Genomic DNA, 26,039 nt, shown 5'->3' on the forward strand with positions numbered 1-26,039 from the left:
ATTTGAATGCTATACTAGTGAATGTCCATTCTTTCCATTGTTTTTCTTTTTTCGTGTTAAATTAAACTTATAATTTCCTGTCTTTTTAAAGGTTTACAAAACTGCAAAAGTTCATATATGTTTCTTGTAGCTTTAACACTGAATTTCCGAATTGTCTCCTATCTAATTTATCTGTCACTTTTTAATCTAATCTCATCTAACTCCAATGTCCTTGCAAAATCTTGAACACTCAAGTCACTGATCTATACTTTCAAACTTACCTTTAGTTTAAAAACATTTTTTTAGTCTGGGAATTATCTCAATTACCAAGATTCCCCTAATTAGCCCTCCCTGGTCTTTACAGTAGTCCAATGTGAATAGATTTAAATCGGGAAAGGGTCAGTGTGTTAAGTGCCATTTTCTCACCGTGTTGTATGTTCCAGGGCATTGCATTAGCAACAGCAGCATCACTGTGGCCCTGGTTCTCATCTGGATAGCAGCTTTCTTCTGGTCAGTGGCTCCAATACTTGGATGGGGCAGTTATACAGGTAAAGGGCCTCTCATACATTCCTACAGTGACACAATTGGCACATTTGCTCTTAATAGAACAAAGATGATTTCCCTCTTATCTTGCCGTTTATTGTAGAGCAGACTGATTATCAGTAGAGCTGGGAGTATAATTCATAAAGAACAATTTATCCAGGGAATGCTTATGATTGTACTCTGGGTATACCTCAGATCTCAGTTTTGGGCCTGGTACTTTCTCTGCATCTTCTACTAATTAGTGATATTACATTACATTTCATGGGTGAGAGTACTGCTTATGTGCTACTTTGTCCAGCTGCATACATCCTTTCCAATATTTCCCTATACAATCTACTTGTGGGATGAAATTCTGGTCCCGTTGAAGTCTATAGGAGTTTTGCCACTGATTTCAATAGAGCCAGGATTTCACCTTTGGTTTGCAAGGTTCTTACTGAATGTATCCAGATAAGTGCATCAGAACTTTTTGATGTTAAATATGGATAAGACCAATGTCTTTTAGCTCAAGGTAAGTAATTAATTTTTTATCTCTGGTTCCTGTCTTCTGAAAGTTAATTCATCCCATTTAAACTTCATCAGCTATGGAGAATTAAGAGGATTTATTTTTGATTAGGTCTTGTAATTTGATGCTAATATGAGTTCCATTGCTGAATCATGCAGGTTTCACCTGTTTAACTTTTCCAGGGATTGTAAATACTTGACTGTGTAAACAGCTAAAACTTTGGTTCATGCTTTTGCTTATTTGTGATGTATTTTATTGCAATGATTGTCTGAGCAGTCAACAGACTTAATTTTTTTAAAACTGTTTACAGTCTATGGAAAACCTTGCTGCTCATTTCATTTTGGGGAGTCCTTGAAACCTTCATTCCAACCTTTGTTCAAGTGTGAAATATATAGGCAGGCTCTATTGCTATGAGTCATACTCAATATTTTGTTTCGGGGCCAGATTTACAAAGGCGTTCAGGTGCTTAAAGATGCAGATAAGTGCCTAGTGGGATATACAAAAGCACCCAAGCAGGTTAGATGCCTAATTCCCATTGACCTTCGGTTAAGTGCGTAACTTGCGTAGGCACTTCTGAAATCCCACTAGGTGCCTACCTGCATCTTAAGGCACCTAAATCCCTTTGTGAATCTGGCCCATTATCTAAGCATCTGTAGCCCCTTTATAACTGTACGCTCTAGTTTGCAATTTATGTCTGATCTCAGTTTTTTTCAGGTGTGGTCCCATTAATACAGCCATTTGCTGTATTAATATTTTTGCACCTCCGGTATCATTAAAGTGGAAGTCCTTTCCATATAGAATGTTTGTGGCTTTCTCCATTCTATTTTGAAAGATTCAATATTTTTTTATTCCTATTTCTTATTTTGTAATTTGTTAGTTAACGTGACTTTTTTAATTGATTGGTGTATTATCTTTGTTACAATAACTTCTTATTATGCTGTTTGGTACCAAGATCTTAGAAAAAGTTACTGTGTAGAAAGTAATAGCAAATGGAAGAACATAACTTGCAATGGTATCAAACCTACAGAATTAATAACCATTTTTCTGAGAATGGGAATTAAAATATTACCCTTTACTGTCCCCCCTTAGCAATGGTTTCTTCATGCTGGCTAGGCAGTGGAAATCTAAATCAGAGGCAAGTAGCCTGTAATACATTTTGTTGCAATCTATGAGGTCTTGGAAAATTGTGTCTATAGAACATTATGTCATAATTCATTAAATCACCATGATCACTTGGTCCTTTTGCTTTCTAAAAGAAGAAAACTATGTTTTAAATTTATAAATCAAATGCTTTAAGATTATTAAAGACAAATATATTAAAAAGGAAAAAAGCTAACCACACTGTTTTGTTTTCTAGATCGCATGTATGGCACCTGTGAGATAGACTGGGCAAAAGCCAATTTCTCTACAATCTACAAGTCCTACATTGTGTCTATATTTATCTGCTGTTTCTTTCTACCTGTGATTGTCATGGTCTTCTCATACGTGTCTATCATCAACACTGTCAAGTCAAGCCATGCACTAACTGGAATGGGCGATCCAACAGATAGGCAGAGGCGAATGGAGCGAAATGTCACTCGGGTATGTCTAGGTGCTTCGTATACCTGTAGTATACAAGAAAACAGAGCGGGCACTTTGCATTCTTCTACAGCATTAGAGTTCAATGACGAAATTGAAGACTTATTATCAAATTGGATCACAAATGAACATTAAACCTGAACATGAAAAAAAATCATGCAGTCAGTCAAAAATATGGCAAATATATAACTGAAGTACTCTATTTATGAATCACCAAAGATTGTGTCCTCCTCTTCTTCTGAAGTGATAGTACTGTGCAGAGAGAAACTTATGGTGGAATTCTTAAAAATGCTAATCACTGGCTTAATGCTGCTTCCTGTTCCATCAAAGTTAATAGGAGATTTAGTAAAAGCTGAGTGCTTTTAAAAATCCCACTATTCATTATTAAACCTGAGTATAATAAAAACCTGTTTTTATTATACTTTATACTTTGTTTTTATTATTCTTTTTTTTCCCTTTTGAGTCTTATCCTACATTTCCTTCACTTCTCCCCACCCTCCCATCCCCCACTCTCTGTCCTTCTACCATGTATCTTTCTTCTGCATGATCCTCTTTCCAGTCTCCCTTCCTGTTTCTTTTTCCTGCCCTTAGTTGACCGTTCTTATTTCATATTCCCTGCATCTTCATCCTAATTCTTTCAAAATACAAGTGGCAAAAAAAAAAAAAATCAAACGTAAGTTATCGTTAGGCACCTAAATCTATATTTCAGGACCCACGTAAGCAGCCTGCTTTTCAGATGTGCTGAATACCCGCTACTCCATTGCACTCATTGGGAACGCTCTCTGCCAAACACTTCTAAAAACCCGGGCATTTATTTAGTGCCTCAGGTGTCAAACTTTTTAGGTGTTATGTTTGAAAATACTGGGCTAGAGCTGCGGTGGGCAACCTGCAGCCGCCACTGGCCGCTGCTTCCCGCCGCTCCCATTGGCTGGGAACAGCGAACTGCGGCCACTGGGGGCTGCAGGCGGCCGTGCAAATGAAAACAAACCGTCTGGCAGCCCGCCAGCGGATTACCCTGACAGGTCGCAGGTTGCCCACTGCTGGCCTAGAGCCTGATTTTCAGATGAGACGATCACCCATCACTCCTGCTGATGTCGCAGCTGGGATTGTGAGAGTCTCAGCACTTCTGAAAACCAGGGGTGGACAAAGGACCTGAGCTATTTTTATCTCAGTAAATACTTAGAGTGGAGCCAATTCTATATATTTGAATTGCTTCTGAGAAATACCCATCTGAGCTGTCCAAACAAAGCCAGACAGCATATATGAATAAGTACCAATGAACAAGAGCAAAAGTTGCAAAATCTAGCCCATAGTGTGTCCTAGTGCAAGGGTGCTGGAACTAGCAGAACTGAGGGTCCTAGGAACTAGCAGGTACACTCTTGACCTGAAGTGGTTTCCATCATATACAATAGCATATGGCAATGAAGACATACGCTCAATTCCTTATCTAAAACAGACAATCATCACATTTTCCACATCAGAAATGTGCTAGATTCTGTACAAACATATAGTAACAGACAGTCCCTGCCGCAACTTGCTCACCATCTAAGACAAGTGTGAGAGGGAAAATACAGGCACAGAGAGATGAAATGACTTGCCCAAGGTCACAGAGCAGGTCAGTGGTACAGCTGGGAATACAAGCCAGGTGTTTCTTAGCCATCAAACCACACTGCATCTCTCTGCTGCTTTAGTGTAATCCAATGTACAGTATTGTCTTAAGAAAATAAAAGATGTTTTCATTCTCTCGCCTAGGTTTCTATTGTCATTTGCACAGCCTTTATTATAGCATGGTCTCCATATGCTGTCATCTCAATGTGGTCTGCCTGTGGCTACTCTGTGCCCAATCTAACCAGCATCCTTGCCAGTCTGTTTGCCAAGTCTGCCAGCTTCTACAACCCCATTATCTACTTTGGAATGAGCTCCAAATTCCGAAGGGACATTTTCATCTTGCTGCATTGTGCTAAGGAGACTAAGGACCCCGTGAAGCTCAAACGCTTCAAAAACCTCAAGCAGAAGCAGGAGCCTTCTCCTTCTCAGAGAGAAGAGAAATATGCAGCGGAGGTCCAGCCTGCACCCAGTCCTGATTCTGGGGTAGGGAGTCCAACCAACACCCCACCTCCCAAAAACAGGGAAGTGTATTTTGGTACCTTTGATTCTGCATCTACCAACCCCAATATTGAATGTGATAGACTGTAAGGCTGAAATTACCATGTGCATCCAGTGTATGTACAAGTAGAACAGATTCAGCTCACCACTTCTGAGCAGCTCCCTAATTCCCATTCCATCTGTCTCTTACTATAGAACTAACTCCTGTACGACTTAAAGCAAATCAGGATGTGCTAAGCAGATATAATTCTTATTATATATGGGTTATAAAATGCAGTTCAGCAAATGCAGTGGGCATCAAATCTAGTGCCGGGGGAATTTTTCTGGATCTACAGTACTGCATTTGAAAGACTTTATTTAGAAAATTTATCGGTTAGCCAAAATCACTAATATTTTCATATCCAAATTATATTAATTAGGTGATTTCATTTCCCAGATCACATTTTGCCACCCTTTTCCACCCTTTAACAGTCCCGGGTTTATCCGATTCCTCTGGCTCCACAATGCTGCCCTTAGATAAAGGCCAAAAGGGAAGTCAGTGTCTGCTAAGATCACTATAGTGCTGTTCCAAGATTGGCCACTAGAGGATGCACAAAAGCCACATGCTCTCTGTGGGAGACTAACACTGTCACCTCCATGATGCTCTCCGGCTACTCAAACTAGAGGGATGAGTGGGTGTGGCTGGTGTAGAAATAAGAGTCCTGAAGTCTAGCTAGAACTGAGTGCAGTAGCAGCCATGTCACTGGGCTAGTTGGCAAGCTCTTTGTGGTATTGGCGTCTTTTAGTACTTCGCTGAACTATGAATGGCAGTGTCACACCTGTCTTTGTTTATTTGCTGAATTATATTAATCTTTCCTGATTTTTTGGGTGAGAAGGGCATGATCGTAACATTCATACTCAGGGAAGTTGGCCTTAATTTTCTTCATACATCTCCAAACTGATCTTTTCACTTGGCTATTAAATCTGAGTAAGAGATGTTGCACGGGCAATGAAACTAGCAAGAAGCTGTTCTCACAAGAGTACCAATAAAGTATGGGTTGAAAATTATTTAAAAAACAAAAACAAAACCCAACCTTTATTGACTCTTCTCAGGGTCATCCGTATATCTGCCCAGGGATACAAAACTGCCAACTACTAGCTAGAAATAAGAAAAGGAGTACTTGTGGCACCTTAGAGACTAACCAATTTATTTGAGCATAAACTTTCGTGAGCTACAGCTCACTTCATTGGATGCACAGAAATAGCTACTCTACAAAACAGTAGGACAAGGCAGTGATTTAAATAGAAAAGCTGTGGGGTTTATTTTTCTTGTTATTGGCAGAATCTGCCTGTTCTGTCAGGTTTGTTTTGGAAAATGAAAACAAAGAGAGGCATGTTCATTTTTCTCCTCCTTAGGGGCTATTCTTGTTCACAGGCTTCCACCAAAAAAATGTATCAGCATGTTTACAGTAGACATGTTCCCTCTCAAACATTGTACCTGCCTGCATTTATTGGCATTTGTTTGTTCCATCGTTAAACAGAATAAATAATTAATGGTTTGCAAACCACATTGCTCATTATGAATCTCTGGAATCTGAGTGTCCAAGTACATAAACATTGTATTTGTTTTGCAGAAGTATGCTTATCCATATGTGGTTCTTGGAAAAGTTATAAAAAAAAATCCACCTTAATTTCCTCCATTAGTATATTTGGTTTGAGATTTTCATCTGATTTGAACTTAAAAACAAATAAACTTCATAAGCAATGGCAGTGAACTATGATTTCTTTCATGGCCATAGAGCTGAACTGAAAGCGTATTCATTTTTGTGGAAAATTTTTGAGAATTTGGTTTTTTTTCTATTTCATTATCATAAATAATTAAAAGCAAATAGGTCAGCCGCTTGTGTCTGGGTGAAGCTGCATTCCACAATTACAGGAGTGAATCAAACCCACAACAGATTTCGGGCAAAATCCTACCTGGACTGAAGCAGGGGTGACAGTGGGGTGAGTAGCAGGGTGCAAACCCTTGCGTCTAGCACAAGAACCATGCTGCTGGCTCAGTGTGGGCAGGTGCTATGCACTATTGAGTACACTTTGCTTCTCCTTTGATGTGAGGCACCATGCGGCCCCAACTGACACATCCTGCTGTCTCAAGTGTACACGTTAGCTATTCAGCTGATGGGCTGATCATGTCTCATCACCAGCAAACCAGCTAACCTGGCTCCCCCTAGTGCTTTGTTGTTTGTAAGGGAAACACACTGGGGATGAATAGATTCCCTATTCCTTTGTCCCAATACACTCACTACAGGCGTTGGCCCTTAGTATACACAGAATTGTTATGGCAATTCACCACAGAAGTGACTCTCCAAATGATAGTCTTGCATAGTTAAGACCCAGTTCCATGGACATCTTCCAACTCCGCAAGACTGCAAGCTAGAATTCAGTCTGAATTGTAATGTATGCTACTTTTGACCACTTTAATAGATACAAAATTACATATGTACAAACAAATAGGGGAATTAGATGATGGAGGGGATGGAGAGTGGTGGAAAGGAGGACACCAGAAGAGAAGTGGAGAAAAGGAAGAAGTGAGAGAGGAAAGCAAGAGGGAGAAGGAGCAGAAGCGGGATGCAGGCATATCTGCTGATGGAGGAGAAGGTGTATTCTATTCTCCCAAAAGTTTGAGCAAGCAGCAACGGTACTTCATCTTGCAAGGACCATGTGGAGTAGTAAGCTATGGTCCTTCATCAATACACAGTGATACCACAGAACCCTGGCTCCCATTAAAAGGGCACCCACAAGGCGGTCTATCTGGCTGGGCAGGTTAGGCAGAGGGATACCACTGCAGACACCAAACATGTGGTACAGGATCAGCAGCAGCAAGGGCAGCAAAAACAGTGGCATGTTTGTCACCAAGTGTTGCTCAAATAAATAGACATGATATCCAGACGTCTTGACTAGAAGCAGTTTTGTGATTGCAAGCAGATACCAGTATGTAACACAATCGGGGTGGGGGGAGGTGGGGGAAGTCCAAAATGTGTAACATCACTTCAATGCACGTAAAGTGATTTGCTTCATGACTTAAAGTATGAAATAATTGCCATCATGGAGGGTTTTTAAAATGTATCTCCAACTGCCAGAGATAGGGAGGACTCTGAGTTACTACAATAAATTCTTTCCCAGGTGTCTGGTAGGTGGATCTTACTCACATGCTCAGGGTCTAACAGACTGCCATATTTGCAGTCAGGAAGGAATTTTTCCCCAGGTCAAATTGGCAGAGACCCTGGAGGTTTTTCACCTTCTTTTGCAGCGAGGGACACAAGTCACCTGCTAGTTTGAACTAGAGTAAAAGGGTGGATTCTCTGTAATTTGACATCTTTAAATCATGATTTGAGGACTTTGGTTACTTAGGTAGAGGGTAGGGGTCTCTTACAGGAGTGGGTGGGTGAGGTTCTGTGTCCTGCGATGTGCAGGAGGTCAGTGTAGATGAGCACAGTGGTCCCTTCTGGCCTTAAGAGTCTTTGAGATTCCTGATTTTTGTTCTATTTTTCTTCCCTTTCCTTTAAAAAATGATAATCTTAAAACAGTGGACTGCGAGGAGAGCTCAGTTCAGGCATGGCTTTGCCACATGCTTCCTACGAGATGTCGGGTCAGTCACTTCAGTCAGAATTTTCAGCAGTACTCACTGATTCTATGTTCCTCATTTTCTGGAAACATGACTGGATTTATTTTCACAACTACCATGTGAGCGAGGGAAATATTATCCCCTTTTTTACATATGGGGAACTGAGGCACAAAGGGCCAGATTTTCAAAGCTATTTAGGTGCCTAAAGGTGCAGCTGTGCACATAGGCTCAGATCCTCAAAGATATTTAGGCATCCATCTGCATCTCTAGGTGCCTAAATATCTTCCAAAGTCTGGCCCAAAGAGAATAAGACCAAAATTTGCAAAAGTGTCCACTGTTTTGGGGTGCCCAGCCTAAGAATGTGAGGGTCTGATTTTCAGAAGTGCTGAACACTCACAGTTCCAGCTGAAGCCCATGGGAGTTTGGTTAAAATCAGTGGGCTCGCAGCACCTGAAAATTCAGGCCTTTGGTCTCTCAAGTTAGGCACCTAAAATTAGTGTACACTTCTGGCCATGTTGGGCTATTATCTCTGATCTTAATTCTTCATTTGTGAAAAGGGGATGCTATGTCCGTACCTCGCAAGGGACTTGTGCAGTTAAATTCATTAGTGTATGCGATAGGGCCGCAGAGAGGTTTTTTTGGGACCTAGAGAAAAATTTGAAACTGAGGCCCCCTACACTTCCAAAAAAATTACCAATGGGGGAGGCCTGGTGGGAGTTGGGGTTGGAGAATAAGCCTGCCATTCATTCACCCCACAGCCGTGGCTCTTGGGCTGGGCTCCCCACTCCAGGTATTGTGACCTGGTGCATTGTGTTACAGCACCACTCAGGTTTGCACCAGGTCACAATGCCACTCACTCAAATTTGCCTGGCCATTCCTCCTTCATGCCTGATGGGCAGGTGGGCCAAACCTGAGTGGTGCTGAGACCCCAAGTTGCAATGCCCCTCTGAGGGGGCCCTTGGTCAAACTGCTCCTCCTCCCCCTTCTAGGAAGCTCTGGTCTGTAAGGTGCCGATACTATAGTGAGAGAGCGACAAAAAAATTCCATGAGGAAATTAATAATTCTGTACTGAGCACTGAGTTTGGATAGGGCAAGGTGAAGAAGGCAGGGCCCATACATTGAAGATAAAGAGAACTATTGAACAGCTGCCTGATTCCCAGAGCACTGTCCATCCTGTGCACTGATTCAGGAAGGGGTCCTGTCGAAAAAAATACTTTCCATCCTGTATGTGAATATTGTATCATAATGCATGGGCACAAGGGGGCAGAATTAAAGTTGAAGGGGAGCTGTAAGATACTGGCTCTGACCATGCCACAACTTTTGAAAATACCCAATTATTTCTCCCTTGGCTTGCAGAGCTCCTGGCTAGAATATAGCGTCTGAACTTCAAATTCCTACTCTAGCATTCTGTGCCCCAAGCTCCATGTGTTCAGCTTGTTTTACTGCAACGTCCTGCTGAATTTCAGATCATACCTGATATAGTTTTTACCTCAATTTTTTTTTACCAAAAAGTAACATGGCTGATGGCTTGATATGAGGAAGATTACAACAGGCAACCAGACTGCCAACATGTTGGAGTACCTGGTTGAAGTACTGTCTTTCAAGAGTTTAAACTTTATTTAAACAACAGTAAAACTCCTTGCCCTAAACCAGTGACGGAAATAGGTGGCCAGATGTTTGAGCCCATTTATTGAAATGAAAAATCTTTCAAATTCCTATAATGCAAACTGTGAACTAACCGTCTGGGTGTATTAAAAAAAAAAAAAAGCATAGTACTCCCTTAAGGCTTTTGATACACTAGTTGCTATAAATAATGTGGATTTAGCATGCACAGCAGCATCAACAACTACAAAGAACATTTCTCCCCAAGGTGCTCGTGCAAAATCCACATGGCTTCTCCGCCAAAGTCCATCCCGAACCACAGTCGTACCCGTGGTGTCGGCAGTGCTGGCACATGCTCACACCCCAAACGACTCCTTGCTGTCATTTCAATGAATGAACTTCATGCCGGGTGTAACTCGAATGACTTCGTTGGAGTCACCCCCCAGGACTGAGTCTCACCCAGTCTGGCCACCACACAGAACTTTTTGCTAATACCTCCATTGGAACAATTCCTAAGTGTCTCTCATGCAGAATGTGCTGTTGTCATTTAGTTGGCGCAATCACACGAGTAACCATTCAACAGGGATGCCTGATGTGTAGTCTTTCATTATTGTGGGTCAGAAATGGTTTTATGTCATTACAAAGCTTCTGTGTAAAATCAGGCTTTCTGTTTGGGATAATATAGGATCTTTCACAGCATTAAAACAAACTGTAATACACTTTACTTTCCATCATGAAAGGTGACTATGATTACTTGAGCTTAGAAAACCATTGTTATGAGGAAACGATTTATATATTGCCTTCCTCCTTTTGTTGTTATTTATAGGTTTCACCTTTGTCCTTAATTTTGAATGTTAGAGTCTCCCTTCTGATGGATAAAAGTGTCTCCACAGTGTAATACAAAGCTACAACTAATCCAGATCTCATATCATAAGAGAGTTATTCGCATTCATGGATGTCCTAATAATGGTCCTAATCCTGTTCTCATTTAAGCCACTAGGAGCTCTGCTACTGACTGCTAAGAGAGCAGCATTGGGCACAATGTCTCCTAAAACTGTAGCAGTAAAAGTTATATATGCAACTTATGTATGGCAGATCTGGAAAGGTGAGATTTTAAAAGCAGATGCACCTAGCCTGTTGAAAGTATGCCATGACATGCTGCACCATGGGCAACTACAGTCGTTCAGCTGATTGATCTACAGACCGGACTGACACAATCATTCAAATCTCAAAAGCAGAAAGTCCTGTTACTCTCTATCTAATAATTGCAAGTTCAGCAGAAAAAGCCACCAGGACTCCCATAGGTGGGAGTTCCCATTTTACACCAGCAATTTCACCTTCCTCATTCCTATGGGAATTGACTTATATAAAGATTGTTAGAATGACTAATGCTAGGGTGCAAATTTCTTAGAGATGAAGAGATGTAATCTTTGCTGGACTTTTACAAGGAAGTTTGGTTAATCTGAATCAGCCTGTAAATCCTTATAGCGGCTTAGCTAAAACAAAACAAGAGTTGACCGTCAAGCAAGTAGTGCACACATTTTGAACCACTGGTTCTCATTCAAGACTTTCCTTGAGATCTGGATAAACCCAGCATGAATGAAATATTCACAGCAGGCTCAGGAAACCAGACTGGTCTATGCGCTTGTACTCATCCCCTTAAAAACCACAATTATTTCAGGCTTTGCTAACCAGGCATGGGACAATTTGACTTGCTCAGCAACAAGCTCAAAAACAAATAATCCAATTAATGAAAGAAGCAGAGTGTAAAAGTATTTGGGAATGTTTGGGAATAGCACAGATAAGCAGCCAGCACCTCCCTCGTGGAAAGTTTCCCTGGAACAATGGCTCAATGAGGCCCCTTGTTAATTGAGGATTGTGGTTGGTCTGTGAACTCCACAGTAGTCAGAGCTGTGACATTTCACTGGCACTCAGAAAACAAGGGAGAAAACAAAGAACCGCACACCATGCGAACAAGTTGGGCTTCAATTAAACAAACTCAAAAGACAAATGGTGACATTTGCAACTGCTGCCTACTTCAGATTCTGCAATGAAATCCGAGCAACTGGTTACATAACTTTTTCCTAGCCATTCAAGCCAGCCCTCATTAGACAACAATAAAGGAAGGTCAGCAGTGATTTTAAACAAAATATTTAGTCTTGATATGGGGGGGAAAATGGTCAGGTTTATTCCCATTGCAGTTATGGACCATAGGTACAGTGTCATTCTTTCAACATTTTAAAACATCGTATTTATTTTATCATTGTTTCTATGCTAATGACATTCAGCTGCAAATAGCTCTGAATACCTTCAGCTACTCACATACTCCCTCTGCCTGCCTTGCCCAAGTAAATTCATGGCTCTGGCTCAAGTTCCTTAAAGTGTGGCTCTATCTGTGACCCTCACAGTGTAAAATCTTGCGATTAAGGGGCCTTGTGACAGTTATCAGCTCCACTTAATTTAAGCTTTCACTGTTTGAAAAGTCACTCACTAGTCTTTTTTCTTGCAAAGACAGAGCCAGATCTGGTCAGACTTACGTAACGGAGTGTGTTGTGGGCTCTGGTCATGTTAGCTCCTCAATATAAACAGATCAATAGGGTTGTTTGCTACTGTATTGAGGAAACCCCAAATCTCCTCTAACAACTGCTCATCCCAGCTCCACTCTTGTCTGCCAGCCACTAGCAAACATGGACTCTAATATGAGGTCCTGCTTCTTACAGCCTGCACCTCTTTCTTCTTATCACCTTCTCCCCTCTACTAGGGGAATAGCTGGTGGCAGAAGCCCCCATATTGTCCAACTCATATACTTATATTTAACTTCTGTATGTCTGACAGTAGAACCACAGAGAAAAAACTAAGCCAAAACAGATTTTCCCCACTTCCTCTCTTGGAGCTATGGGGAGAAATCCTGGCCCTACTGAAATCAGTACCAAAACTCCCATTTACTTCAGGATTTCATAGAGACTTAAGAGGTGTGTGGTGGAGAAGAATGGGTAGATAGCCCCTGCACACACCGCTGGGCACTGAAGAGAATCCAGGCAACATGCTCCTCCGTTTTGAGAGGCATTGGGGAACTGTGAGGTTACGGCTCAGTACTCAAAAATGCCTGCAGAAGATGTCTGGACCTCAGTAGAGTGTATGAGGCACTAACTGTAACAGGAACCTCTGCAGTCAGTAAATAGTGATGCCTGGCACGTGACCACAATATAACCTTTTGTAACCCTGACCTAGGTGAAGTAACTGGAGCCATGCAATAAAATTCAATCAGCACAGCTGTGTGTCACAGTAATATTGCCCCCGTGGTGAGAGTGGGGCGGGGGAATGTTCTTTTCCAGGGCCCCAGTAAATCTTAATCTGCCTCTGCAAACTCCAGGGTCTCTGTCTAGGGAATGCATTGAGACTGCTTGTTCTCAGTTCCACACTGTAGTTTTGGGTGTCAGGCTCTGGCATTGATGGTGCCTGTTCTGCAATCCCCACCTGGATCTCAGTGCTTGTGGCATTCACAAAGCATGCCTGCTCTCAGCAATGTGCAGAGGCGAATTAAGGTTTCCTGGAGCTCTGGGCCAGAGCAAGTGGGGGGCCTGTCCCCACCCCTTCCATCTGTGAGAAGAACTCTAAACAATCTTTAGCAAAGAATGGTGCGGCGATGGGGTGCTGTTCATGACATCTGCCAGACCATTCTGTGATTCCATTCTCTTTTTCTCTGTGTGGCTTCTCCACATCGTCAAATGCTTCACTGAATGTTTGAGCTTGCTCCAAGATGAGTCTCATCTAATCTTCTAGGAGAACATCATTGTTCATGCTGGCACCAAGTGCCATCCATTTCAAGCAATTCTTTGCCTCATTTATAAGTTTGCAGATTCTACTGCCATGATTGTATGCTTGCCTCTTAGAGCATGACTGATGACTGAAGCACCATAGATCAGTGGTGGTCAACCAGGAGTACTTGTGGCACCTTAGAGACTAACCAATTTATTTGAGCATAAGCTTTCGTGAGCTATAGCTCACTTCATCGGATGCAAGTGAGCTGTAGCTCACGAAAGCTTATACTCAAATAAATTGGTTAGTCTCTAAGGTGCCACAAGTACTCCTTTTCTTTTTGCGAATATAGACTAACATGGCTGCTACTCTGAAACCAGGAGTACGTGTACACCTGGGGGCACTCAGAGGTCTTCCAGGAGATACTCAACTCATCTAGATTAGTGTTTCTCAACCTAGGGGTTGCAGCCCCCAGGAGGGTGGTGGTCATGGGACGGGTTTAGGGGAGTTGCAAGTATAGGGTTGGCATCAGGGGGTGGCCACGCGAAGCTAAGTTACATGCTTCAGCCCCAGGTGGCAGGGATCTGGCTTCAAACAAAGCTCACAAGTGAAAAACAGCCTCGAGTATCACACTGAAATGTAAGTACAATATTTATATTCCAATCGATTTATTTTATAATTATTTGGTAAAAATGAGAAAGTCAGCCATTTTTCAGTAATCATGTGCTGTGATGCTTTTGTATCTTTATCTAATTTTGTAAGCATGTAGTTTTTAAATGAGGTGAAACTTGAGGTACACAAGACAAATCAGCCTCCTGAAGGGGGTACAGTAGTCTGGAAAGGTTGAGAACCACTCCCTTAGGAGACTAAGCACCACAGGAAACCCAATTGGCAGCATAGCCAGTGATGTCTGGTCCAGCTGCACTATTTAAGCACAGAGGGAGTTCTAGGAAGCTGTCTCTGCAACCCATCAGTACCTGCCTTGTTGCTACGACCTTAGACCCAACTCCTGGTTTCAGACTTCGGGCTCTGACCCCTAGCTTGACTTTCAGCTCTGACTTCGGCCCCAACCACAGGCCTCTCTCCTGGTCCTTCACACTGGGCCAGATCACCCATGTCCTAAGTGTGACACACATCTGTATCTTTTGGCACCTCAGTGACTTTAAAAATCTGTGTCCCTCAGGTTTTTCCCCCCATGAGTAAAAATGTTGCTTGTTTTATTTTAACCCACTCTTTTGTACTGAAAATATTACAAGAACAGTCATGTACTTTATTTTTCCCGTCCTTCCAAGTAACATTTCAATTTAAGCAGGGGTGATCTATCTATATTATAATATCAAATGGACACAGAGTAAAGAGGTAAGTACGTATTACTTATTTTAAAATTATTTTCTTTCCCAGCTACTCTGAGTTCTGCATTGCTGTTGCTGAGAGTTGCACTATTAAGAGGTTTACTCTTATCTGGCAGAACTATATAGTTGATTGTTGGCCTGCTGGATTCATTTGTGCTGTCATGATTGCTTTTTTGGCCAGCATTAACAATAGTAACAAAGCTTTTAGAACAGTTTAGTGTAGAGTTAACGAGTCAGTAATGCCAAAGGTATACTGGTGGTCTTTTAGGAGTAATTTCCAACATGTACCTTATTGTTTGTTATTACTTCTGCCCTAAAGAGTTGTTAGACATGGCCATATTGCATGAAAATAGAGGCTGCTTGTAATTTACATATATATAGGAAATACTGTAGGGTTCCTCCCTCTCCCCCCGCCCCCACCATATTCTTGCTTTTCTTTGTACAGTGCTTTGAGAGCCTTATATGGAAAATACTGCTACTATGACTAATACCTAGCTGTTATATAGAGCTTTTCAACAGTAGATATGAAAGTGCTTCAGAATTTTTAATGTATTTATCCCAAGTATTACTAGTTTAATTTGAAATCCGTGGCAACATTTTCCACATTATATTGAAAAAAGCTATAAGGATTTGGCAGTCCTTTCTTTGGAATTCTGATGGAGATTTCATGCTAGCAATTACAGGAATGCGCACAGGTTTTCCAAATGAAATGTGATTAAGCAATTGATTAAAATGACCCGCTTTACTTAATTTAGGGTCAAAAAGCAGATCACACTTTTGTGAAATACTGGGGAGAAGGGACAGGACCCTATTTAGAAGGATTTATCCATCTAATAGGATTTGTACACCTAGGTTCTCCTTTTTAGATCTCACAAAGGAGCAGGTTTTCTTTTTCAAAAGATAGATTTCAAAGAAAGCTTTCAGACTCTATTTGATCTTTCAATGGAGCCTAAAGGGCATTTAGAAAAGAGATGGATGGCTCTTCTTTGCTAGTATGTCTCTGTGTAACCAGCTTTGTAATTAATACAACTACTGTGATATGTAGCAATATTTAAAATCTCTCTCTTTTAAGGTGGAATGAATTTTAGTGCTTATAAAAAATCAGAGACTTACAAAGTGTATAGCCATAGGCTCCTGCACTGCAGAAGCTTGTGCATAATGACCTTCTGCCTGCAAAGAGTCACATATCATTGTTCTGCAAAGACAGAAAGACTAAAAAAATCTTACTCCTTGCATTAATTGGCGCATGATATGGGAATCCAGCCCCTTTGCACTGATGCCATGGTACAGGGAACAGCAGTGAAAAGGGGCCATTTGTAGGTGGAGACCAGGCATGGCCAAGTGAACATATCTCTCCTCTGTGTCCTCATCTTGCATGCACGTTGTCTGGCAGAGATGTTCTATAAAATACCCATATTCTTTCTCTCTAAGGGCACATCTCCACTGCACTCTTCCTTTGGTGGTGGGTAGAGTACATACCCACATAGCCCCCCCTTGCAAGGTGTGATGGGTTTACAAACCCCGGAGAGCAGGTTATTAAAGAGCAGCTCTGGACTTAGGTGGCCCCACCCAGCCACACCTGCAGGCAGGGCTTTAAAATGGGAGAAGAACAGCTCAGAAGGAGGGCAGGTTGTAGAAGGGAGCAGATAGTGGTCATTAGCAGATAGTGGCCACCCTCACAGCACTGCAATACAGGCAGCAGGGTTCCACATACCTTTGAAGGGAAGGGGCATGGAGGACTCGGAAATCCTTGGAGAGAGGGTAAGGCAAGGCAGAGAGTCTGGGGGTGAGGCAGAGGCACTCTAAAGCAGGGATACTAGAATGGCAGGGTCAGGAGACTCTTCAGCTGATCAGGACCCCGTTGAGTGACTGGGAATGCCTGAATGCTGGCACGGCAACACCCTCACATTTATTTTGCTACAGACGTAACTCTGTTACTATAGATTTCACACACTGCCCCCTTCTCATTCCCCACCCATACAGTCCTTTCAGTGACAGAGTATGCAAAGTAGATTTGGAAGTAAGGATTTGGGGGGGAGGGGCGAAGGGCTTCTAATTTACAGTCTCCCCAAAACCCCACCCCGTTGCTTACTGGCCCTCTTGTACCCTTATCTGTACCTGTTTGGTGCATCCAAACACTCAGATGGTAGATAATGCCTTGCAATGAACTCTATGAACCAGAAATGCTTTCTTTCCTACCCTACTAGTCACAAACTTTGAATCTACTCTGAACCTATTCTAGAGGGGAAACCTCCCAAAGGCCAGCAAGCTGCCCAGTGGACCGTGCTGATGAGCTCTAATGAGAATGAAACCCTTGTTGATCTATAATTTGCTACTGATTAGCCTAGGCAGCTTCTAGTGCATCAACCCAGTTCCTCAAACATTACTTTGGCTGTTTCCACACTATGCTTGAAGCAACATATGGTTCTAGCACTGTTTCTGTGATCAGCGTGGACAAGTTTTTCCCCCTCTGAGGACCATGTTATATAAAACCATGCTATAAAGCTACTCTTGATAACCTTGAGGGGCAGTCTGTAGCATTGCAGAATATCAGAAAAAATCCCTGTCCACATTGATCAGGGAAACCGCAGGAGCATGATTTCAGCCAAAGTGTGGACAGACCCTCAGTTTTCACCAGTATGTGGTGAGTCTTTGTAAGGGGTTGTATATGCAGATGGGCTTTTTAGGAGCTCTAGCAACTACATTTTTTTGTAAGATACAAACCAGCAAAGAAAATAAATTAATCACTCCCTACCCCCATTAAACACACTGGCAGTTCTGGCCAAGTTTGTTTGGAAACTTGTAGCTGCCAGCACTCGGCTATGATTCCAGCATGCTGCCTCCAGAAAAATCTACACTTTGAACAGTCTTTGTTCCCTAGAGGCTAGACTAAAGAAGACAGGGATAAGGGCACCACAGAGAGGATGTATTCAGTTTCAGGGAGGCAGGCACTAACTCAGTACTGTGAAGTGGTTTTTTTGGCTGGCATTGCCGGTTTACACTGACATCTGATGCCCTACAGAGAGTAAGTAGAAAACACCCAGGGAACATGGTCAGGGAAAACAGATAGAAGATTGTTACTGAATTTACATTTTACAGGTCTGGTTTACAGGGACTATATGGACCTTATACATGTGCTGAGGGGCTATATGATCCAGAATAAGGCCTGATATGCATGGGAAACTGAATTAATGATGTCAGCTATAGCACAGGGCCTGCACTGAAAGCACTCGAATAGAGACAACAAATTGTTAGAAGTCACTTGGATTCTGTTGGAACTGCAAGACTCTGCTGCCTGCTTCCCCCAAGCTGAGTTCACCACTGTGGAAACACTTGATTGCCTCCGCCATACATAAGATTCCTCGACCTAGATGACATCATTTTTATGAGATCCGCAACGCCAAAGGGTTTTATAGTCTTGCACTATTTGGCAAACTTCATTAGACCATTGTCAGGTGGCTCTCAGCTACACCACTAAATGCAAGACATTGTAAACATGGATATAAGCAGTTTTTCCATTTTCAGAGGAGCAGGGTTTAATCTAAACAGATGCGCTCTTTTATATAGCTGACATAAGCACTTGGGTACCACTGGGATAGGCCCTATCTATGAATATTCAGTCAGTCAAGTGGCAGAAAGAGAGCTCATTGTTGGTGGTTTCCTTAGAATCTCTCTTCTCTGTAATAACCTATTGCAAAGCCATTATTGCACCCGGTTTGAAATACTAGCAACTTCTAGCGTCCCCTCCAGGAAAATCTCCTCTGTAGTTCCATACTCAAAGAGCAACTGTGTATTTTCAGCCTGAATGACCTTTCTCTTTAGTCAAATGGAAAACTACAAAATAAGTAAAGTCCCACAAGAGATCTTAAAGTGTGTGTGTCACCTCTATGACAAGCTACATTGAAACTGAAAACAAAATGGCTGATGGCTCCACAAAGAGCAGATTTCTAGAAATGTAAAGGTGTCTGACAACAGAGACACAAGAGGTATATAGTTATATATAAAACACTGTCAAAATAGGACCTGGATTATTCCCAGATGTACCCTCCAGCGCCTGCTTAAACATTCTATGAGACATTAGCAAAGATACCATCCTACTCTACCATCTTCTCTTGAGCAGTGAAGAAAGAGAGGTGGCACTGCTCCAGGGCCTCATTCTTGGAGGGGGACAGAATCGGAGGGGGCTGTGCTGTGAAGGAGGGAAGAGAAACCTGACTTACACCGTTCATTAAACAGTGGCACTGCTTCAGTACCTAGTCTCAGATAAAGGAAACGTTTACATCTATCTATCTATCTACCTACCTTGTGCAGGCTCTGCATATATTCTTTCCCAGTAATTAGAAGTTTGGCCAAAACAGTGATTTTCAAATTGGGATTTGACTGCGGTAGATATTTCATCTCTGATGGCACAACATTTCTGTGGCTTTCCAATGGCTTTTACCTGACGTGACCGTGGTAAGATGCAGGCATCACAGTCTGCCTTCATAATACAGCAATTTCTAAAGCTGGTACACCCGTTGTAGTTTCAAGAATTTTAACAAGAGGCTTGTGGTCTGTGATCTATACAACTGTCCTCCCATACAGACGACCATGGAATTTCCTGAGGCCGAATATAGTGGGCAAATCTTCACATTTATTGTTTACGGCCCAGTAATTGTGGCATACTCTATTCTAAATTCAGTATAGGGAATATTGCGGCCATTGTGGTGGAGGTAAGTCTGCTGACCTTTTAGACCCATCTGCCATGGCATTACATGTTTAAAGTCTTCTTCACTTGCTATCAAAACATACAAATACCTTTGCAGCTATCAGTAACTTCTTGGTTTGTTCAGATGCCCTATTATATTCTCCAGTCCAAACCCAAGAACATTCTCCATTGCACCATCTGATTTCCTACAAAGACAGATTAGGACAAAACTGTCCACAACAATTAACCTGTGCTAAAAACCTACTTACATCTATGCTATTTAAACACAATTACTTTGGACACATCTTAAATTGTTTCTGGATGAGGCTTAAGGGTTGCACATCAGTCATATGACCCAATGAAATCATTGGGACTGAAAAAAGGCACATTTCTCCTTTTCCACTGCTAGTCCACAGTTTTGAGCTTTTGCGGTAAACATTCCAGGGTTCTCAAAAGAACTTCTATATTGTCACCTGTAAATGGGTCTGTCACTCAGAGAGTAGATCATTTCACTAAAATCCTGTAATATTTGGTCCACTATACACTAAAATATAGTTGCAGTGATAATCATTGCGGGCGGGGTATTATTTCCCCTTCCCTCCCCCCCACCCACACACTTCATTTTGGATATTTATGGCAAGGTAATTTCAAGCCTCTTGCTTGAGTGCCACCTGCTGGTAAATTTGAGAAATGTAGTTTGGTTGAACCTTCATCTGCTTGTTAATGGTACAAACCAATCTAGGTTTTCAGGTCTACATCCAACGAGGTGTTCCCAGGGACTTTGTAGCCTCTGGAAATATGGCCATTGCCATCCTGTTTCATAAAACATACAATAGGTCAAATTCAGTCCTTGTATAAAAGTAAAAAAGATGCCTACGCCATGCATAAATTTGGCCCAGTGGACGCTGCTCATTTCAGAAAAAAGCCACAGAGGCTAGAGACACAAGGTGAGTGAAGTAATATTTTTATTGGACCAACTGCTGTTGGTGAGAGCGACAAGCTTTTGAGCTACACAGCGCTCCTGCTTGTCTCTCTCACCAACAGCAGTTGGTCCAATCAATAAAAGATATTACCTCACCCATCTTGTCTCTGGGACCAACATGGCTACAACAACACTGCATGCAGAGAATAGACAAACTGGCCATCCAGTTGCTCTAATTTTGTAAAACAGCCGCTTATGTATCACAGAATGCTGGCACGGCAGCCGCAGCCACTCATAATTCAGCCTTCATGCCTTTCTCAGACATAGGGTGCAGACACATCAGTATATTTTATGTAAGCTTTCCAGAACATTGGCTACTTTATTTACCCTGGGGCAATTTAGAAGTAAGTGCTTTAACCAGTTAAAACCAAACAATGGGAAACATAAACCCTAGTTACACTGAGGTCCAAATGATGCCATTTACATTTTACTATGATTGGCCTCCAAATTTTTCTTTATATCTACAGGTTTTAAGTGTGCATGGTCTTGATTATGACAGTATCTGAATTACTCTTTCATTACATAGGCTGTTAAAGAAAGTGAAGGCCATTCATTTTAGCTACATGATCATTTATCAGCAGTTGAACACACAAAGGCAATAAAGCATTTCTGCAGTTCTGGACAGGGTATTGTTTACACATGTCTGACAATCCCGGTGCTGTTGTGACATACTTTGCTTTGCGCCGAGATTCTCTCTTGCTATTGCTGTGCTGGTTACTAGTGTGAAAGGCTTGCTCCTTGGCAAGTTCTCTCAACATGTCATAGATGGCCACAATTGGAGCAGTGTAGACTTTTAAAAGGACAGCAATGATCTAATGGCAGAAGAAGGTTCTTAGGGTTTAGGTATCCAAGTGAGATTTATGAGTTCTTGACTCTGAGCCAGACTTCTTATGTGACCTTCAGGAAGTCACTTAGGGTGGGATCCATGAAGGCACTCAAGCATTGTAATGCTTACAATTGTGGCACCTAGAAAATTACAGCAACACCACTGTAATCCACTACCCTGAGTTAGGTGCCTAGGCTTTCTATACAATGAATGGGGAGAGATGGGCACTAGCAAAGCATTTTAATACGGCTAAATGTAAATGTATATATCTAGGAACAAAGAAGGTAGGTGAGGAGAGTCTATCCTGAGAAACAGTGACTCTGAAAAAGATTTGGGTGTCATGGTGGATAATCAGCTGAACATGAGCTCCCAGTGTGACTCAGTGGCCAAAAGAGCTAATGCATTCTTGAGGCATAAGGAGAGGTTATTTTACCTCTTTATTTGGCACTGGTGTGACTGTTGCTGACATATTGTGTCCAATTCTGGTGCCCACAATTCAAGAAGGCTGTTGATATATTGGCAAGGGTTCAGAGAAGAGCCACGAGAGTGATTAAAGGATTAGAAAACCTGCCTTCTGGTGATAGCTTCAAGCAGATGAATCTATTTAGCTTAGCAAATAAAAGGTCAAGGAGTGACTTGATCACAGTCTACGAGGACGTACACAGAGACCAAATATTTAATAATGGCCTCTTCAGTCTAGCAGAGAAAAGTATAACACGATCCAATGGCTGGAAGCTGAAGTTAGACAAATTTAGACTGGAAATAAGTCAAAATTTTAATGGAGAAAGTAATTAACAATTGGAACAACTTACCATGGTTCATAGTGGATTCTTCATCCTTGACAATTTCTAAATCAATATTGGATGTTTTTCTAAAAGATATATGCTCTAGGAATTATTTTGGGGAATTTCTGTAAACTGTGCTATACAGGAGGTCAGATTAGATTAGCATAATGGTCCCTTCTGGTTTTAGAATCTATGAAACCTTGGACATAGTATACTTTGTCTCCTAGGTTTAAAATTTTCTATTTGTCAACTGTTAAACAATTTATTTAATTTCTTCAGAAGTGTGACCCATCTCTACCAATTCACCTGGCCCAATGGATTGGGCACAGAGCTGGGGTCAAAGGAGCTGGGTTCTACTCCTAACTTAAACACTAACTAGCTATTTAATCTTAAGCAATAACAACATGATAAACCTCTCTGGGCCTCAGTTTTCCCATCTGTAATATAGGGATAGTTGTTACTTGTTGATCTCTGTAGAGCAGTTTGAGATTTCGGAATGAAAAGTTCTAAAAGAAATGCGAAGTATAATACCATGGTCAAGAGATAGTGTTTTTCCCACAGTGTAAACACTGAGATACGGAGCACAATTAAAATAGGACAATTATTTTTTTTTTATTTCAAATTAAGAGAAGACTGACCTTGTCCTTCAGTGGAGCTTCCCAAAAGTCAAATGTTTATAATTTCATTTGAGTATTAGAGTGACTCTAGCCAGCCTTTCAAATTTTGCCACAAGAGGGCACTACCCACTGTAAATGAGAGTTAAAAAGTCTGGACATTTTGTCACACCACAACAATAAATTAAAGTGTCAGGACTTGAGGTGGAAGTTTCAAATGCTGAATAACTAATTTTTCTTCCAAATTGTTTTCTTTGATAGTTTCGTGTTTAGAGAATGAGAACCAGAACTGTAATACATCTGTGCCCCCATCTGAGTGTTGTGGCAAAATGCTGGGCCTCCAGTGGAATAGACGTGTATTTCATGTGCACAGATATCACAGTGTTTTATATTGACTGTAATATGTGGAATAGGCCACTATTGTATCAATTCACATTCACAAACAATAACTTTGCTGAAAAAGAGTTAAGGTGGAATGTTCATTTTTAGTTACATCCAACTTGTATCCAAAAGAAAAATATTAAATTTTCTTTAAAAAATCCTGTGCTTTTAAAAAAAAAAAAAAAAAGGCAAGATGACACATGACCTAAAAGTGAGGCGTTAAGGCATTCAGCCACTACCCTGTTGCTATACAATTCTCCATTGTTAATGATCACCAACTCTTTCAGGCCTGCTAATAAATATAGTAAACAGTACTAGACCTTACACTAATTCCTAGGACCTGAATAGTACACTCTTTCTATTCCGATAACTGGCCTTTTATTCCTATTCTTCGCTTTCTTACCTCTCAAAACATTGTTTAATCCATGGTTGGATTTTACCTCAATCTGGTTACTATGTTTTCTTAAAAGTTCCTTGTAAAGAACTTCATCCAACTTATTCTGAAAGCTAAATAATTTACATTCACGGCTCTTGCTTTATCAGCTACTCTGTTAAACCTTTCAAAGACTTCATATAGGTTAGAGAGGTATGAGCTACCCTTACAAAAGCTGCACTGCTTTGTCTCTATCATATTACAGTGAAAACACATTAATTTGCATTAACAATTATTTTCTCTGAAACATTTTACTTAAGAGGAGTCAATGAGCTTCAGCTGCCGTTGTGGCATATAACATTCATTATTCTCTGTGATGTCCAAGTGTGTGGGGGGGGGGGGAGGGGAAATGACACGTAACGTGCACTAGTCCCACTAACAATACAGTTATGACACAGGAATAATGGTAAGAGACTGGGCTTTACTTCCTGGCGATTAGTCACCTGACGTGGATCAGGAACACGAAAGGTTAGCAATCCTGTCTGTTTTAATGCCTGCGATGTTTAATCTCTATACCAGCGACATGCCGGTCACATCATCCCATAAGATCATCTACACCGCTGATATTGCACTAGCAACGTGAGCGTCCTCACTGAAGGCCACAGAAAAGGTGATGAACAGTGGCCTCCAGACACTTGAGACACATTTCAAAGCTTGGCAATTGAAACCCAACACCTTGAAAACACTCATCTCTGCTTTGCACTTAAACAACCACGAAGCCAAAGTGCCACTGAAAGGGAACTTTTGTGGTCTGCCTTTATTGCATGACCACAATCCACGGTCCCTTGGAGTTATCCTCGATCAGACACTGAGCTATCGCCAATCTTGACAACACCAAAAAGACGACAAAAACAAGGGTTAACATAATTCAGACGCTCCTTGGCAAATCATGGAGATGTGATGCACACACATTTTGAACATCAGTACAAGCCCTGTTTTTTGTGAACAGCAGAGTGTTGCACACCAGTTTGGTGCAATAGCTCCTCCCATCCCAATCTCACTTACACTGAAATCAATGCTGCATTCAAGATTATTAAGGCTCTCTCAAATCAATGCCAATACCATGGCTTCCAGTTTTGGCAGACATCCTGCCAGCCAACATCAGGCGAGACACTGCTGTGATCTAGGAGTACAATAAGATCCTGGCCACTCCGGAGCTACCAAGATGTCAATTCACTGCCACTCTCCTGATTCAAATCCAGGAAGCACTTCTGGATCCACACATCAGTGCTACAGGCCAATGGAAAGAATGTCAGCATGCACTGTCTTGAATCGTGGGCCACTTGTGATGTCCCTAACAAAGACCTGATTGAAGATCCAACAAAAGAAATCCAAGGATTTTGCCTTCCCCATAGGCAGTCCAGCGCATTTAACCGCGTTCAGACAACGCACTGAAAGTGTGGATATTTCCTGCACAATGAAAAAATCAAAGAATCACCAAATTGTGATTGTAGTGAGGTACAAACCATGTGACATATCATGGACAACTGCCCAATTCACACTTACAGTGGCGGTACAAGAGGGATCCACCCAGCTAACCCAGAAGAATTAGAATAGCTTTCAAATTTTAAGATTAAATTATAATCCCAACCTGTTGCTTTTCAAATGCCAGATGAAACAAAATAATCTTGTATCATGACGGAGGACAGTATTCAGGAGCTACCACTACATATTCCACCACCTTTTTTCTTTACACTCATATGCATGTAAAATAACAGCGAACCAAAAGCAACCACCACAAAAAAATAACACCAATTAATGGACTATACAACTGGAGACATCTCAGATGGGACTCAGTGTAGATGATCTGAACATATAACAGAAGAGAGGGTTATTCTGCTTCCGATTAGCCATCTATCAATAACTATCATCGCCAAAACTGATGGCTTCCTGATCACATGACCACTTCTTGTTCCCAAAATAACAGCTGCCCTCCATAGCTCAGGGGGTTAGAGCAATTGGGGGGGATGCAGGGGTCATGGGTTCTAATTTCATGTGTGAGGGAGTAGCCATTTTGGACTCAGAATCTTTTCACGGGTGGCTTGTCTCTCTTCCACAGTGGCCATAGACGTGCATCTACCACATGGAACCTATGCTGGATGTTGTGCTTTTTCAATTTCCGTTCTTGGGGTGAAGGGAAATCAATGGAGTTAGGCACGTGGTAAGATTTTCAAAAGTATCTAGTTGCCTATTTGCATCTTTAAAAATCTGGCCCTAAGGTCCTTTTGCCCATGAGTATCGGAACAGATAAGCCTCATAAAGCATTATGAGGTGTGTTGTGATAGTCTAACAGCTTTTCTTTTTAC

General features: G+C 41.6%; 1 protein-coding gene and 1 long non-coding RNA gene across 3 annotated transcripts in view; one reads left to right on the forward strand and one right to left on the reverse strand.

Annotated features, from left to right (window-relative positions):
* LOC311518186 (visual pigment-like receptor peropsin) overlaps positions 1-4,798 on the forward strand; it is a gene marked incomplete at both ends in the record, with an annotated part of 45,606 nt that extends 40,808 nt beyond the window's left edge. The window contains 3 exons of the mRNA XM_084623747.1: positions 423-527; positions 2,382-2,605; positions 4,355-4,798. Coding sequence (XP_084479873.1) covers positions 423-527; positions 2,382-2,605; positions 4,355-4,798 — 773 coding nt within the window. The remainder of the gene's footprint in view (positions 1-422; positions 528-2,381; positions 2,606-4,354) is intronic.
* LOC311518187 overlaps positions 1-26,039 on the reverse strand; it is a 109,958-nt gene that overhangs the window by 45,307 nt on the left and 38,612 nt on the right. Inside the window, exon 4 of one of the 2 annotated variants that reach the window (XR_014710916.1) lies at positions 2,512-2,628. The exons of the other annotated variant lie outside the window; for it this stretch is intronic. This is a non-coding gene — a long non-coding RNA (uncharacterized lncRNA). Of the gene's footprint in view, positions 1-2,511; positions 2,629-26,039 lie in introns of those variants that run through there. 2 annotated transcript variants of the gene reach the window in all.

This window comes from Lepidochelys olivacea (genome assembly GCF_965140295.1).
Source record: "Lepidochelys olivacea isolate rLepOli2 genome assembly, chromosome: 3".
NCBI classification, from domain to species: Eukaryota; Metazoa; Chordata; order Testudines; family Cheloniidae; genus Lepidochelys; species Lepidochelys olivacea.